The 18635-nt window shown below is 38.1% G+C and overlaps 1 protein-coding gene across 2 annotated transcripts in view; it reads right to left on the bottom strand.

Annotated features, from left to right (window-relative positions):
• The window catches only part of PFKM (phosphofructokinase, muscle), a 43844-nt gene that overhangs the window by 17094 nt on the left and 8115 nt on the right, over positions 1–18635 (bottom strand). For both annotated transcript variants that reach the window (XM_039882186.1, XM_039882187.1), the window contains one exon: positions 2964–3056. In XM_039882186.1, the coding sequence (XP_039738120.1) occupies positions 2964–3048 (85 nt within the window). In that variant the 5' untranslated portion in view covers positions 3049–3056. The remainder of the gene's footprint in view (positions 1–2963; positions 3057–18635) is intronic.

Raw genomic sequence — 18635 nt, forward strand, 5'->3', positions numbered from 1 at the left:
CTATTCTGGCTCCAGGACAGTGCTGGCCAGGCTCTCCTTGGCTGTTCCATGTTGCCCTAAATAAACCCTCTATAAGCAGCTGTCTGACTTATTAGAAGCAAGATGAAGGATAAGATTACAGGCACCATCCAGGGGGTATTCTGGGTACAGGCAGGGCCTCTGGAGAACATCAACATATATTTTTGAGTCTCTAATTACAGTCTGTCAGAAAGAAGCTTTGGAGAGAACTATGGGCGATAGTTCTCTATGAGAAGAGACAGAAAATAGTAATAAATGACTTGGTCACTATCTTTTTGAAAGCAGATGCTGAAAAGTTTCTACCTTTACTGAACTTTGAATAAAAAAATTATTTAATTCCAATGCGAGAAATAAATATTACATGTGAATCACACTTTCTGATGGATACGTAATTGAAAATTATAAATTCTAGAATAGTGATCCAAAGGAATAATAGAATCCCTATTCTTGAAAACCTATAAAAATAGGATGAACATACATTTGGAATGGACAGCCTTTCTGAAAACACGGGGTTAGCGCAAATAACTGAGATCCTTTCCAGCAGAATATGCTGATTTCATAAGGCCAAAAGTGGTGTGGTTTAGGTGGGGCTGGGCTGGAATGGGAGTTAGGACGTGGTACCTAATCAGTCTAGTTTCTGAACTCAAGACATCTCACTCCTGGCCACTCCTCTACTTTAAAAGGTTATTAGCTTTGCTAAGCTCAGAGAATGACAGAGCCGTGGCCTCCATGGACTTTACAGAGCCCAATCTCACTTTCCCATGCGGCCCACTGCCTCTAAGGAAAACACATTTCTATGCTCTCTCCCTGGGAGAACCAGGGACCTGTAAACTTATCTCTGAGTAGTCTGCTTCTGTTTTTGAGTTGCTCCTTCAGTCGGGACCTCTTAGCTCTCTTTTTAATTTTCTGCTTTGCTTCCTCACCTCCCTAGAATTTTACCCTCTACCACTCTCAGTCCCTACTAGCATGCACCTGTGATGTTATGTGGACACATGGTAGTCTATCTCCCTGGGTACACTGTGTCTGCCACCAAATCCCATAGGCCTTGTTCCAGCTGGTCCCTCCAAAAAATCAGCTCATCAACAGACCTTCCCTCCGTGGAAGATGATCCTTCTCTTAATGCAAGGTGGTCATCATCTCTGTAACATGAGGGTCCCCCTGCTCAGGATCAGAAGCTGGAAGGGCTCTGCTGCTCTTAGACCCGAGTTAAATCCTAGGCCTTTTTCTTCTTTTTGTTTTTTTACCTCTTTCCCTTCCCAAAGAGCCCTTTCTTTTCATAATTTTATAACTCTGTTTTGCTCATTTGGATTTTATAGTAGGTTCTTGCTTCTCCTAATCTGACAGTCCAATTCCATAGGCCATCTTACCAAGGTTTTAGGATCAACACTCAGAGTTTATGTTGTAAAACTCAGTATTAACATGGAATTCTTTCCAGGAGAGAAGAGAGAAGCAACAGATGCCAGGTCAGTAGTCTCTACAGCCTCAACTAGGGCTCCGCATTCCTAATCTGGCCTCTGCGCCTTCCTTCTTCAGCTTCCTCATTATAGCATTTTCCTATTCATAATGTCTATTACAATTACAATTAAATGAACATTAGTTTAAAGTACACTTAAAGTCCAGCTTTAAGAATAAAAAGGACCCTAAGGGCAAAGACAACATGTGACTTTTTCATTAATGTATCCTTAGTGCCTACCATCCTGCTTGGTATACAGCCGATGCTCCATAGTTCACTTTCTATTTAATTAGTAATATACTTATTGAGTACTTACTATGTACCAGGCACTGTTCTAAGCACCTGAGTTGAATGAAGAGTTCTATTTCCTGAAATCTATCTTTTCTGAGACGTTTTCCCTGGTTAATCCAACCGGAGGCTATCATTTCATTATATAAGCGGATTCTACTTGGTTATTATTACTTATGTCCCCTCCATAAGAATTCGAGTAACATGTGATATCTTTCTTCATTAAACTGTAAGTTCCCAAAGGAGATCCACTTCTTCGCAACATATGAGACAGGGCTCCCTACGAAGTGGCTACTTAACACGAAGTCTAGGAAAGCCTAGGGGAAGTGGTGCAGAGAAGAGGGGAGACTTACTATAGACTCTTTCTTTCTCTCACAGTCTCTGTGTCCTAGAATCTCTTTCAAAGAGATTCTGCCTCTCTTCAACGTATTATAAATTAGAATATACAAAATCATCAAAGGAGATAAAAAGTAAAATAAATCACACATCCCCTATCTCCCACTTCAATTTTCCATATACCTGATTCTTCTGAGTCCCGGGTTTCTTAGACTCAACCCGGAAATGGGTTCTCTCTGGCTTTCTGCCCACCTGCCCACCCTCACCATGGATCTGTACTGAATAACTGCTGCTATTCTGCATGTTCACAGGCTAAAGGGATGGAAGAGGAGGAAAGGCCAGGGAAAACAGGGAGTGACGTAGACCTGTGTCTAGTAGGATATGAGCTGTAAGAGTGGGGTGCCTGACTCTGGTCAGAGCAGGTTCTGTAGATATCAGAATTGATCCTGAAGATCTAGCTGGGGCTCACCAAATACCATTTCTAGGTCTCCCCCTTTCCCATCATTTCCAATGTACTTGTAGTGAATCCACCTATTGCCATCTCAACTATTTCATCTCTTTAGTCTCTTTCTTTCCAATGTCTGAGAAAACACCAGGTATCAAAGGACCAAAACTATCCCACATCTTCAGAGAAACGGAAAGTTTTGTGAAGATTTGGATAAAAAAAAGTAGAGCAAATAGAATCCAAAGCACTTGAAGACTTAGACCCGAAAGATTTTTAGGAAAGTCCAGAATATTCCAGTGTGAATCTATAGCAAGAGGATATTAAGGAGGATAATTCTGTTCTACAGGTTAAGGGGAGTCAAGAAACTAAAGGGGCCCTATTTGCCATGTCTTTTTGTCACTAACCGAGCAGGGCCCTCCTTACCTTGGGCATCTCCACCAGAGGTTAACACGGCAATGGCTTTGCCGATCCCCAGGGTTCTGGCTGCATGATGCTCTTCATGGGTCATGATCCACTCTAGAATTCAAGAGAATGTTCAGTTAAGACACAGCTGGATCAAGGTGCTACAAGCTCTGGAAATGGCTGTTCGACTGGATAGAGCCACCTCAGTCAGGCTCTCCCACTATACTAAGTTTGGGCTGTGCAGCCAGAGAACTTGGACTACTTCCAGAGGGGAGCCCCACCCTCACAGAGTGACAAACTGAAATGTCACAGTAATCAAGCCCAAGACTGCAAAAGTCCTGGCTAATCCCTTCCACCCTAATTGGAGCCTATTTGGATAATAAGCAAAAGTCAAGGAGAAGGGCAGTTGACTAAATAGGAATGAAAAAGGAAGGAGGAAAGTTAGCTTCAAGGATTCCTCCTTTTTAATGAAAGGAAGGACTGTTGCAGAGGACAGAAATCAGATGAGAACCAGTAAGTGGAAGCAAAAATGCAAGGGTAGTTGAGTTATGGTTAAGATTAGAGTTGGGTGTTATGAAATTGGGCTAAGTTGGAACTGGAGATTGAGTCTATAAAGACACTAGAGCTTCGGCAAGTTAATAGTGTCAGGGTCAGGAATGGTTAAAGACTTTCTATGGCTTTCCCCATCCCTGCTCTCTCTGCCTTCTGAGCCTCTCTTGACCCTTTGTTTTCAGGCCTTGCCCCTCACACTACATCCTATCAAATGAGAAGAGTAACACAAAAATCCCTGTCACATATACACAGATATGTACACATGCCATGTGGACACCTTCGTATTTTTTTGTCCTTAGGACTTATCTCTCTCAAACGCACTGCTATTAAACCTACAAGACACACTCTGTATCCACAAAATGCCAATGAAATCATCACTCTTCCAGTTATCCAGGCTCAAATCTGTTGTTTTAAAAATTTTATCTCCTCCTTATTCTCAGAATCAAAAGTTAACAAATCCTATTATTCTCCTTTCTTATCATCCCTTATCCATCTCTTCTTTTCTATCCTCACTGCTTTCTCTTTCCACCTGAACTGCCAACCACAAAACGCTATCCTTTTTATATAGCCTTCCCAGACTTGTCTCCCTCCCTTCTATTTCCCTTCTCCACTCTATTAGAGACACAAGCTGAACCTCCATGAGAAGGTCATAGACCCCTGAGGCCTCGGTGGAAAGAGGATTCATTCACATGAAAAGGGCTGATGACCTTTAAGCACAGCTCATGTTTCTGCTGTGAATCTGGGGAAATCAGGGCACCTGCTGATAAAGACATAGGTCACGTAAACAGATAGATCCATGCACATGCCCAAAAAAATATATGAATGATACAACCATGAAGACATACATACACAAATGCACATAAGGTTGAGAGACACAGATTCATAGACATAACTTCATATAATCAGTGCTGACAGATAAATTTCAAACTTCTTGGGTTGGCATCCATGATCCAGCCCTTGCCTAAAGTTTGAACCTTTGTTCCCACGAATTCTCTATTCTGTTATCACTTGAACATTACTTTGCTCCTCCCCACTTTTGTGCCTGGGAACACTGCATTCCTTTTCCAGAAGGCCATTCAATTCTTTATTGACCTGTGGGTCTTTTCCACAGATCAATACCCCATTCCACCACTTAAGACCAGTTCTAGTCGCACCGTTATTAAACCTACTAAGCATTCACTGATTACCACAGGTCAAGAAGGGCTTCTTTTTGGACCTCCTCTAATCACATGTTGTCTGGAACTGGATCATTTATATAGCACTTAATTACTACTTTATGTAATATTTTAAGTGCTTATTATGTATTGAAAAGAAAGTTAGACTAGCTCAGGGGTCAGCAAATTACAGCCCACCAGCCAAATCCAGCCCTTCTCATGGTTTGGTATGGCAGCAAACTAAGAAAGGCTTTTAAGTTTTTAAATGGTTGGGGGAAAAAATGTTCATGACAGGTGAAAATCCTATGAAATTCAAACCTCTGTGTCCATACCATTCCCATTCTTTGATCTATTATCTATGGCCGCTTTTGTGCCACAAGAGCAGAGTAATTATTGCTGCAAAGACTGGGTAGCCTGCAAAGCTTAAAATATTTATCATCCGGCCTTTTACAGAAAAAGTCTGCAGACCTCTGGAACAGAAGATTGCTAAAGTCATTGTCCCTAACTAGACTGAAAACTCTTTCAGGGAGGGATCATGTTCATTTTTAAAAACCCTCCCACAGCCTACCGAAGCCTAGCAACGTCTATATACATAACAGGAGTTCAATAAATACTTGTTGTAAGCGTTAATGAACTGATAAACAACACGAAATGCATATAAATATATGAATAGTTTTAAATGTTTAGATACAGCTCCATAGTCTCTGTATCTTCTAACATATACAGATACAAATAGGACCTAAGGAAGCATATAGTGCCAAATAGTGAAATATAAACACATGTGGATAGAGACGCTCTCCTATCTACATAGTATTCATGTCCAAATTTCTACTGTTCTCAAAAAAGGAAAGACTAAGTGGCTGGTGCAAATAGGAAGGCAAAAATTTGGAAAGAACAAAACATATGAGTATGCAGATCCCTTTTCCCATGAGTTTTTTCCTTCTCATTCACTCTGGGAGCTCATCACTGATAGAAACCCATCCCTGGAGGCTTCTGTGAAGGAGAGAATTCACCATAACAAGGGGAAGGTTAGGAGTACTGATGGCAAAAAAAAGCTCAGATTTTTCTCCTGCATCTCCAAGGCAGTTATAGAGGCACAGGACACAGAAATGCACGCAGATCCACATATAAGCATCCTTTATAGATACATAGTGACACACACATAGAAATAAAGACATTGAAACTTAAAACATAAAATCACATAAAATGTGTGTAGAGAAGCACGCCGGAGAGAGAATTACAGAGAGGCAGCATCGTAGGTGCACTGATCTGAATAGGATGAGTGCCAGGATGGGAGTCGGGCAGTCAAGGGCAATGAGGTTTGAGCACCACCCACCCATCCCTGATTCCCAGGGTACCGGGCTGTGCGCAGAAGTCGAGGGACAGGAGCCAGGGGGCTAGGGCTTTTCATGACTGCTCTTCCCATCCCCCCTTTAGGCTCCTACTTCTAATGCCACACCACCCCTCCTCTTCCCTGCTGCTCCTTTCAGTTCTCCCCACCGCCTCCTCCCAACACGTTCATTTCCACCACGCTCTCAGCTTTCTCTCCCGCCCCGGCTCGTTACCCAAGGGCCCTTCTTGCCTTTTAGTCTTAGCTCTTCTCGGCCGCGGGTTCTTTGCACACTGTCCTTGGGGAAGGGGGGAGGGGAGCTTGGCGAACACAGGGAGGAGCCAGGTGGAGGCAACAGGGAGGGGAAAGAGGAGAGGCTTCCCAACTCCCACTGGCTGATGCTGGTCAAGAGGCTCCGCCTCCTCCTGCTCTCCTTTCTCCTCCCTTTCCTCCTCCCCCTAAGAATGCTTCTCAGATAACCCTTCGGCTTAGTTTCTTCACTCTCCAGAGGGTTCTCGGGCCTTCATATCTATCTCAGGAGCCATCATCTCCTGCATACAGTGGGAACCAGAAATTATTCAGTTGCTTCTCTTGTCAGCAGAGACAACATTTTTTCCCGGCCCGACTGCCTGAGACTCCTTGCATTCAAGAATCCTCAGCAACTGATAATAACCTCTCCCTCCGGCCCTATCCATCGTATCCCACCTTTATCACTCGGAAGGAACACTTGTTGGAAGGCTGTGTGTCAGGTTTTAGATGCTGAGAGATGAAAAGATAAGTGAAACAGAGTCCCTGCCCCTGAGGAACATTAAACACTGGTATTTACCCTAGAGGGACCTCAAAAACTACACTTAAAAGTATGTTACCCTTCTCAGAGAAAATACAGAAAAGCTAGGTAGGAATCCGAGTACCAAGAGGAAACACACTTGCTGGGATAACTCCCTCTCATGCCTACAGTAGAAGAACGTGCAGGATTCTGGTGGTGAAGCCAGCATATCTGTAGGGCTGTAGGATCCACCCTGGGTCCAAATAGGATCCACCTTGGGAACGTGGATCAAGTACTCCCAGAGCAAGAGGTGCATCCTTTACTCAAATCTTCTTTACTCCTTCCTGCGCTCCACCTAGCTTTTTGTTTCAGTGCCCCTCCTCAGTCATCTCCCTTGCGGTTTCTGCTATCTTTTCTCTTGCTTATTTGTTCCTGCACACTCTGGCCACAAACAATAGGAATGCAAGTGACTAGGAGATAAACCATTTGACTACACAAAATTAACTTTTGTGCTGCAAATGTTACCATCAGAAAATTAAGACGACAATCCATAGAACAAAAGAACAATTTTGCAAATCATATATCTGATAAGTGACAGCTATCCAAAATATATAAATAACTCTTGTAACTCAATGATAAAGAGATGATAACCCAATTTAAAAAAGAGTAAAAGATCTGAACAGATACCTCACCAAAGAAGATATACAGATGGCAAATAAGTATATGAAACAATGCTCAACATCCTATGTCATTTACCATGAACTGCAAATTAAAACAGTGAGATGCTGCTACAATCTATTAGAATGGTCAAAAAACAAACAACCAACAACAATAACAACAAAACTTGACAATACCAAATGCTGACAAGAATGTGGAGGAGCAACGGGAACTCTCATTCTTTGTTGGTGGGGTTGCAAAATGGTGCAGTCATTTTAAAAGACAATCTGGCAGTTTCTTACAAAGCTAAATATAGTCTTACCACATGAACTAGTAAATTATACTCCTAAATATTTACCCAAATGACTTGAAAACTACACTCACACAAAAACCTGCACTCAAATGTTTATAGCAGCTTTATTTGTAATTGCCAAAATCTAGAAGCAACCAAACCCCCCAAAAGGTGAATGGATAAAAAACTGTGGTGCATACATACAATGAAATATTATTCAGCAATAAAAAGAGAAAATACAGGAAATCTAGCTAGGAATGGGAGTACCAAGAGGCAAACCCATGCCATGATCTAACCCATCAAGCCAAGGAAAGACGTGGAGGAAACTTAAATACACATTGCTTAGTGAAAAAAGCCAGTCTGAAAACTCTGTATACTGTATGATTCCAACTATATGAAACTCTGGAAAAGGCAAAACTATAGAGATGGTAAAAAGATCAGTGGTTGCCAAGGGCTTGAAGTAGAGAGATAAATAGGTGCAGCACAATAGATTTTTAGGGCTGTGAAACTATTCTGTATGGTGCTATAATGGTGATTACGTGACATCATGCATTGTCAAAACCTATAGAATTGTACAACACAAATAGTGAAGTATAATGTGAACTATGGACTTTAGTCAATAATAATGTATCAGTATTGGTTAATTAATTGTAACAAATGTACCACACTAGGGCAAGATGTTAATAATAGGAGAAACTTAGCAGAGAATAGAGAGGATATATAAAAACTCTCTGTATGGTACAATTTCCTCAAATTTCTGTAAGCCTAAAACTACTCTAACGAATAAAGTCTATTAATTTAAAAATACATTCTGTTCAATGAAATATCAAATAAAATTGTGATATTAAAACAAAAAAATGGGAAAGAGTTTGAATAGACATTTCTTGAAAAAAGATATACAAATAATAAATACATACATGAAAATGTTCTCAACATCACTAATCATTAGGGAAATGCAAATCAAAACCACAATGACAGTCTCTTTTATGCCATTAGCATGCCTATTATTTAAAAAAAAAAAGGAGAATAACTTTTGGAGAGTATGTAGACAATTTGGAACATTTGTGTATTAGTCAATATGGAAAACAGGTTAACAGTTTCTCAAAATTTTAGACATATAGAGTTATCATATGACCCAGCAATTCGATTCCAAGAAAAATGAAAACATAGGTACACACACAGACATGTATACCGACGTTCATAGCAGCTTGATTCATAAGAGGCAAAAAGTGGAAACAGCCCAAATATCTATCAACTGATGAACAGATCAATAAAATGTGCCATATCCATACAATAGAATGTTTCTTGGCAATAAAAAGAATGAAGTACTGATATATGCTGCAACATAGATGAACCTTGAAAACATTATGCTAACTGGAAAAAGACCGTCACAAATGACCACATATCATTTGATTCCCTTTATATAAAATGTCCAGAATAGGCAAATCTATAGAGATAGAAAGTACAGTTGCAGTTGCCCAGGGCTGCAATAAAATAAGGAGTGATTGCCAATAGGTACAGAATTTTTTTTTGGTGGGTGATGGAAAAGTCTTAAACTTAGAGTGAATGCATAACTCTATGAATATACTAAAATGACAATTGAATTGTACACTTTAATTTTAATGAAGTGAAGCTTATCGGTTATTTCTTTCATGGATCATGTCTTTGGTGTTGTATCTAAAAAGACATCACCATACCCAAAGTCATGTAAGTCTTCTTCTATGTTATCTTCTAGGAGTTTTATAGTTCTGCATTTTACACTTAAGTCTATGACTTATTTTGAGTTAGTTTTTGTGAAGTGCGTAAGGTCTGTAGTTAGACTTTTTTTTTTTTTTTTTTTTGCACATCGATATTCAGTTGTTCCATCACCATTTGTTGAAGAGACTATCTTTGTTCCATTGTATTGCCTTGGCTCCTTTATCAAAGATCAGTTGACTATATTTCTGGGGTCTATACCTGGTCTCTATTCTGTTCCACTAACCTGTCTGTTCTTTCGCCAATACCACACTATCTTGATTACTATAGCTTTATAGTAAGTCTTGAAATTGAGTAGTGTCAGACTTCCAACTTCGTTCTTCAATATCAAGTTGGCTATTCTGGGTCTTTTGTCTTTCCACATAGACTTTCCACATAGACTTTAGAATTGTTGATAACATAATCTGCTGGAATTTTGATTCGTATCGTATTAAATGTATAGATCAAGTTGGGAAGAACTGACATCTGGATAATACTGAATCTCCCTACCTATGAATATGCAATATCTCTCCATTTAGTTAGTTCTTTGATTTCATTCATCAGGTTTTTTGTTTGTTTGTTTTCCTCTTAAAGATCTTGCATATATGTTATTAGATTTATCCCTAAGTATTTCACCTTTAGGTTGCTAATGTAAATGAAATCATGTTTTCAGTCTCAAATTCTATATGTTCATTGTTGATATATAGAAAAGCAATTGACTTTCACATATTAACTTATCATTCAATCTTGCTGTAATAGCTTATTAGTTCCAGAAGTTTTCTGTTGATTTTTTCAGATTTTCTACATAGATGATCATATCATCTGTGAACCAATATGGCTTTATGTCTTCCTTCTCAATCTGTATACTTTTTATTTCCTTTTCTTGCCTTATTGAATTGGCAAGGACTTACAGTAACATGTTGAAAAAGAGTGGTGAGAGGGAATATCCTTGCTTTGTACCTAATTTTAGTGAGAAAGCTTCAAGTTTCTCATCACTAAGTATGATGTTAGCTGTACATTTTTTGTCGAGTCTTTATCAAGTTGAGATAGTTCCCTTATATTCCTAGCTTACTGAGAATTTTTACTATGAATGAGTTTTGGATTTTGTCAGATGCTTTTTCTTCATCTATGAATATAATCATGTGTTTAAGCGACAGATTATATTAATTGATTTTTGAATGTGGAACCAGCCTTGCATACCGATAAATCTCCTTGGTCACGGTGTATAATTCTTTTTATACTTTTTAAATACATTTTTTTTTAGATTTGATTTGTTACTATTTTGTTAAGGCTTTTTGCATCTATGTTCATAAGAGATATTGATCTGTAGTTTTCCTGTCATGTCTTTATCTGGTTTTGGTATTATAGTAATCTTGGCTTCATAGAATGTTAGGAAATATTCTCTGCTTCTATCTTCTGAAAGAGGTTGTAGAGAATTAGTTCTTTCTTTTTTGGAAGGTTATTAATTATTGATTCTATTTTTTAAATAAATATAGGCCTATTCATATTGCGTATTTCTCTCTTTGTGAATTTTGGCAGATTGTGTTTTTCAAGGAATTGATCTATTTCATCTAGGTTATCAAATTTGTGGGCATAGAGTTCATAGTATTCTTTTATTATCTTATTAATGTCCATGGAATCTGTAGTGATGACACCTCATTTCATTTCTGCTCTAATTCTTATTTCCTTTCTTCTGCTTACTTTGGATTTAATTGACTCTTCTTTTTCTAGTTTTCTAAAGTGGAAACTTAGGTTACTGAGTTGAGATCTTTTCTAATATGTGCATTCATATTAGAAAAGCACTGCTTCTGCTGAATTTTATAAATTTTGATAAACTATGTTTTCATTTTTGTTTTTAATTCAAAATATTTAAAATATCTCTTGAGATTTCTTCTTTGACCCATGTGTTATTTAGAAGTATGTTATTTAAGTGTATTTGGGGATTTTTCAGTTATCGTTCTGTTACTGACTTTTAATTTAATTCCATTGCTGCCTAAGAGGCACTGTTTAATTTGTTCTTTTAAATTTGTTAAGACGTGTTTTATAGCCCGTACTGTGGTCTATCTTGATGAATGTTCCATGTAAGCCTGGCAAATGTGTATTCTGCTGTTATTGGATATATTGCTTATGTTGATTATATCTAGTTGATTGATGGCATTGTTGAGTTCAGCTATGTTCTTACTGTTTTCTGTCTGCTGGATCTGTTCATTTCAAGAGAGGTGTGTTGAAGTTTCCCACTCTGATAGTGGATTCATCTATTTATCCTTGCGGCTGTATCAATTTTTGCCTTACGGAGTTTGAGACTGAGTTAGGTGCTTACACATTAAGAATTGTTATGTCTTGAGGAAGTGATTAAAGTTAAAGTTGGTAGTTACAAAATAGTCATGGGGATGTAAAGTATACTATAAAGAATACAGTCAATAATATTGTAATAATTATGCATGGTGTCACGTGGGTACTAGATTTATAGGGTGATCACTTTGTAAGTTATGTAAATGTCTGATTACCATGTTGTACACCTAAAACTAATATTTGCGAACTATAGTTGAAAAAATTATTTAAAAAATAATACAAGATGCAAAAAAAATTATTATGTCTTCTTGGAGAATTGACCCCTTTATCATTATGTAATGCCCTTATTTATCCCTTCTTTACCCCTGATAACTTTCCTTACTTCGAAGTTTGCTGTGTCTAAAATTAATATAACTTTCTTTTGATTAGTATTAACATGGTATGTTTTTCTCCATCCATTTTCTTTTCATCTACACATATCTTTATATTTAAAGTGGGTTTCTTATAGACATCATATAGTTGAGTCATATTTTTTGATCTACTCTAACAATCTGTCTTTTAATTGGTGCATTTAGATCATTAACATTCAAAGTGATTATTGAAATATTTGGATGAATATTTACCATATTCATTATTGTTTTCTATTTGTTGCCCTTGTTGTTTGTTCCTATTTTTGCCTTCCGCTCTTTTTCTGCCTTTTGTGGTTTTAACTGAGCATTTCATATGACTTACTCTCCTTTCTTAGCATATCAGTAATGCTTACTTTTTAGGGTTTCTCTAGAGTTTAAAATATACATTTACAATGAATCCAAGTTCACTTTCGAATAACACCATACCACTTCAGAGTAGTGTAAGTATCTTATAATAACAAAATAATCCCAATTTTTCCTCCTTTCCCTTGCACTTATCTATAAACATACATAAGCATATGTATATAATATATACCTGAGTATACATACTAGAATAGAGTGTTACTATTTTGAACAAACTTATTTGTCAGATCAATTAAGAACAGGAAAAATAAAAGTTTTTATTTTATCTTCACTTATTCCATTTTTTTTTACTCCATTCTTTTTTATATATTTCTACAGTTTTTCTGTGATTTTTTTTTCCTGGCTTTACTGAAATATAATAGACAATTAGTTTCTGGTTGTACAATTAACATTGTACAATTCAATGAGTTTTTTTTTCAGTTATAGCTAGCATACAATAATATATTAGTTTCACTGTACAGCATAGTGATTAGAGATCTATATAACTCACAGTGATCACCCCACTAAATCTAGTACCCCTCCTCTCCCTTACATGTTTATTACAACATTAGTAACTATTTTCTTTATGCTACATTTCATATCTCCATGTCAATTTTGTAACTATCCATTTGTACTTCTTAATCCCTTTCCCCGTTTTTTGCCATCTGCCCAACTTCTCTCCCATCTAGTGGCCCTCAAAATATTCTCTGAGTTTATTTCCATTTTTGTTGTTGTTCTTTTGTTCTTTAGATTCCACATGTACGTGAAATCATGTGATGTTTGTCTTTCTCTACCTGACTTATTTCATTCAGTGTAGTACCCTCTAGGTCCATCAAGGCAATATCTTTTTCCATTCTCTCCCTTTTAATCTCTGTGTATTTTAATCTGAAGTGAATCTCCTGTAGGCAGCATATGTAGGGGTCTTGTTTTCTTATCCATTCAGCCACTCTATCTTTTTGTTGAAGCACTTAATTCCTTAACATTTGAGGTACTTGTTGATAGGAATGTAGTTATTACCATTCTTTATTCCTGTTTTCAATGCATGTTTTTTCTTCTTAAAGAAGTCTCTCCAACATTTCTTGTATTATTGGCTGGTGTTGATAAATTCCTTTAGCTTATTTTTGTCTGGGAAGCTCTTTATCTCTCCTTCGACTCTAAATGATAGCTTTGCTGGATAAATTATTCTTTGGTTGTAGATCCTAGGTTTTCATTATGTCGAATATTTTTTGTGAAGCCCTTCTGTCCTGCATTGTTTCTTTTGAGAAATCAGCTGCCAGTCTTATGGGTGCTCCCTTGTAGGTAGCTAACTGCTTTTCTCTTGCTGGTTTTAAGATTATTTGTATTTAATTATAATGTGTCTTGGTGGTGGGGGGGCCTCTTTGGGTTCCTGGTTTTTAGGACTCTCTGAGCTTCCTGAGGTTGTATGTCTATTTCCTTCACCAGGTTAGGGAAGTTTTCCATCATTATTTTTTCAAATAGCTCTTCAACTTCTTGTTTTCTTTCAGGTACCCCTATGACACAGATATTTTTACATTTAACTGTGTCCAATAGGCTCCTTAAATTATTATTATAGTCTTGGCTTCTTTGTTCTTGCTGTTCTGATTGAGTGTCCTTGGCTTCCCCATCCTCTATATCAGTGGTTCGATCCTCTTCTTTATTCAATCTATTGTTTCTCTCTAATATACTCTTCACCTCAGATAATGTGTACTTCATTTCTGACTGGTTCTCTTTTATAATTTTCATTTCTATTTTTATGTTTTTTTTAATCTCTTTGTTAAAGTTCTCGCTGAATTCATCTACACTTCCCCTAAGTTCATTGAGCATCTTTATAATCAGTGTTTTGAACTCTGCATCTGTTAGATTACTTGACTCCATTATTCCTGGATCTCTGTTCTGTTCTCTCATATGGTTTCTGCTTGTCTTCTCATTTTGGCTGCTTTTCTGTGTCTATTTCTATGTACTAAGCAAAGCTCTCAAGTCTCCCAGTCTTATTAGCGTTGGTTTGTGTGGTAGGTGTCCAAGTGGCACAGTCCTGAGAGGGGTTCAGCTGCAGGCCAAATTTAGTCCAAGCCTCTGCCCTTCCTGGGCCACCTGTTAAGATTCAGCAAGCAATCCATAGATGCTGTGCTTATAGTTGCCTCAAGAAACCACGCCAGAAAACAAGGCCAGCTGTCACCAGCGTGAGTCTTGGCACTGCTCAGCAAGGAGCACCTGACTTGCCAAGGACATGACTGGATGTGGCTTAGGTGGGGCTGCGGGTGGGGTGAGGTGGAGTTTCATGGAATCTTCTGGGTAGAGCAACCTATTATCCAGTTTGATATCTCAGCTATGGCAGGGCTGCCTGCATACACTGGAGGCGAGGTGGGGGGAAGGCTCAATAGAGGAACAACGGATACTGCTGGCACCTCTGCCCTGGAGAGAGCCTTGCCTCTGTTCCTCACTCCAACTGAATGTCCCCCTGTAAATCAGTGGTGTCCTCCCTGCCCCCATGCAGCCAACCTGGTGCTGGTGCTCAGAGCAAGCAGGTCCCTTACTGTGAAAGTCTGCTCGCAAACAAGGCCCCTTTAAGAGGCGTCTGCAGCTGCTGGCTGCCAATGCTGTATAGCCTGTGTCCCACTAGCCGCTGGGGACTGGGCAGCCTCGCGTCTTCACCCCCTCCTACCTTCTACCTTTGCAATTAATTATTTCTCTCCCTAGTTGTAGTGCTTCTGTTCATCTAGATCCCAGGTGACTTTCCTTGCTGTTTGCTCAGTGTTTCTGTCTTTGATTTGGTTGCAAGAGGAGTGAACAAAGCCTCTATCATCTACGTCATTTTTGATATGTCCCACTTATTCCATTTTTAAAGGGAATTTTTAAAAATAAAATTATTGGGGTGATACTGGTTAACAAAATCAAATAAGTTTCAAGTGTACAATTCAATAATGTCATATATATTGCATTGTGTGTTCACTACCCAAAGTTAGATTTCCTTCTGTCTGTCACCAAATTTTTGACTCCCACTTCCACCACTTTTGATGCTCTTCTTTTATTCATGTAGATCCAAGTTTCCACTTTCCTTTCCTCTAAAGAACTTCTATTAACATTTTATAAAAGGCAGGTCTACTGGCAACAAATTCCCTCAATTTATGTTTGTCTGAGAAAGTCTTTATTTCTCCTTCACTTTTGAAAGATAATTTTGCAGGGTACAGGATTCTAGTTTGGTGGTTTATTCTCTCAACATTTGAAGTATTCCACTTCACTCTCTTCTTGCTCGCATGCTTCTGAGGAGAAATCAGATGCAATTTTCATCTTCGTTCCTCCATAGGTAAGATGTTTCTTCCCTCTGGCTTCTTTCAGCATTTCTCTTTCTCTTTTCCTATAATTTGAAAATATGACTAGGTGTAGTTTTGTTTTGTTTTTTGTTTTTGTTTTTGCATTTATCTTTATCTCTTTTGGTATTCTCTAAGCTTCCTGGATTTATGGTTTGATATCTGACATTAATTTGAGGGAAATTCTCAGTCATTAGTTTTTCAAACATTTTTTCTGCTTTTTCTCTTTCTTTTCCTTCTGGTGGTCCCCCTGAATGTGTGTCACATCTGTTGTTGTGGTTGTCCCACAGTCCTTGGATAACTTGTTCTGCTTTTTTTTTTTTTCAGTCTTCGTTCTCTTTAATTTTTGAGAATTGTATTAATATATCCTCCAGCTCAGAGATTCTTTTCTCAGCCATGTTCAGTCTACCAGCAAGCCCAACGGGAGCATTCTTCATTTCTGTTATACTATTTTTTATCTCCAGCATTTCTCTTTGGTTCTTTCTTAGGTTGTCCATCTCTCTGCTTACACTGCACATCTGTTCTGGCATGCTACTTTATCCATTAGAGCCCTTAGTACATTAATCATAGGTGTTTTAAATTCTCTATATGATAATTCCAACATCCCTGCCATGTCTGGTTCTGATGCTTACCCTGTCTCTTTAAACTGTTGCCTTTTTATGTATGCCTTGTAATTTTTTCTTGATAGCCAGACACGATGTACTGGGTAAAAGGAAATAAATAAACCTTTAATATGTGGTAGTGAGGTGTAGGGGGAGAGAAAGCATTCTGTAGCCCTATAATTAGGTCTCAGTCTTTTAGTGAGACTGTGTCTTTGGACTGTGAACTTCAAAAGTATTTCTCAGATCTTTTTCCTTTTCCTTGGGTGGGACAGAATAACCAAAGTGGGTTGAAGTTGGGTATTTCTCTTCCTCAAGTCAGTTAGCACTTGATAATAACCCAGCAAGTTAGGCTCTGGCTAACTAGTTTCCCCTGAGGACAAGCTTTGTTAAGTAGGACAGGGTACTTTGGCATATTTCAAAATGGCTTCTTTTTTCCTCCCCCTGCCAGAAGTCTGAGGCGATTTTTCTCTGATAGTTACCGTGGGAATCTGGTTGAGCTCCTGGAAGGAAATCTCACAATATTTTGGAGACCTCCCTTTGACTGGGTCACCTTGTAGTTTTTAGCTCCCAGAGTTGTCTGCACTGAGCCTCCAGAAATTTATCAATTATAGTTCATGTTTTCCTATCCCATCACTGGTTCCTAAGGAGGTTTCTGCTGATGTGAGATTCTATTCCAATAAACTGTGATGAACTGTATTCACCCATCTGTCTCTCCAACTCTGGGATCAGCAGCTTGCCCTCTGTCTTCCCCTCTCTTATGGATCCAAGAAGAGTTGTTGATTTTCAGGTCTTCTTACTTTTGTTTGTTGCTGGGATGAAGTGGGGACTTCCATGCTCCTTACATGGAAAATCTAAAGTCCAAATTATATACTTTAAATGGGTGAATTTTATAATATATAAATTTTATCTCAATAAAGATGTTTAAAATATTTGGAAAAGTAAAAGCTGGAAAAGCTCCCCACACATTCTGAGGTTTGTAACTCCAACAATGAAGTTGAAGACTGAAATTGGAGAGCCAATACATCCTTTCCCCACTATACCCACTACCAACTTCTGTGTCTACACTGAAAATGTTCTTAATGAATTACCACATTAATGAGTCTACCTTAACTAGGTGAAGGCAAGGAAATGTCATTCAGTTACTCATAAGCTTATCTTTAAGGCACTCGATCCTTTCGATCCCTTTTTCTGTCCAAGATCAATCATCCCCAGGAGTTCCTGGAAAACTAAATGAACACAAATCAAAGATATATCATCTCAAAAGGCATCTACGGAACCTTCATGTCAGATGGGGGTAGGAATCCCAGAAAAGAAGAATTTCCTCAGAAGTACTTAGACCTTGCTTATGGTAGTCTTAGTGTAATCCCCCAACTTGAAGACATTACTTTCTGAGAGTTAAACTAGTAAAAGCCAACACAAAATAAAGAGTAGCTAGTGGAAGAAATATATCACATTAAGAAATAGCTGTAAATGTCTTCCTGATGAGAATCTAGAGAAACCCCTATTCATTATAATTCATTCATATATTTAAAAATATTTATGAGGACTTGTTATGTGCCAGCCATTTTGTCAGGTACTAAGATATGATACGCTCTCATGGAATTTATAATCTAGAGGGACTATCAAAGGTTCATGGGAAGTTTACATTTCATTGGACTTGGGATACAACTGTAGAAATCAAAAACACAGTCAACAGTTGTAATGTATTAAATTCTTACATTGAGGATAAGTGGAACAAAAAAATTAATCTGGATAGTATGAATTTGGTAGTGTTTATTTAGTACTGTTTGAGAGAAGGATACTGGTAAAATACAAATGTTTCTAGCATTAGAAAGATGGAAGATATAACAGTCATAGCTCCTTAAAAATGGATTTTAATTTTATTCTTAAATCCAATTCATACAGTTCACTTTTCCCCAATTCTCTGTTCATCAAATAACTTTTAAATTTCAAATATAGTTTCCCAGGAACCTTAACAACTCAGAATGTGTACCGTAAGCTGGCTATGGTTGACTTATGAATCAAAATTTGGATGACTAATTTGGTGGTGGACTGATGATGAGAGAATGTTTACGATGTAGGCAGTTCTGGAAAATATGGTATATGTCCAAACCTCATCTCTCCAATGGGGGAGGCTGACAAGCATCCCTTAAGGCAGGGTACATGAAACCTACAGGTGAACACAATATGGTGACTAAGGGAGAATGGCCAGAGGAAGGGGTCTAAACATTGCTGTACAAGCTAGGTTACCTAA

Source organism: Pteropus medius, unplaced genomic scaffold (genome assembly GCF_902729225.1).
Source record: "Pteropus medius unplaced genomic scaffold, Ma_sr-lr_union100, whole genome shotgun sequence".
Lineage (NCBI taxonomy): Eukaryota > Metazoa > Chordata > Mammalia > Chiroptera > Pteropodidae > Pteropus > Pteropus medius.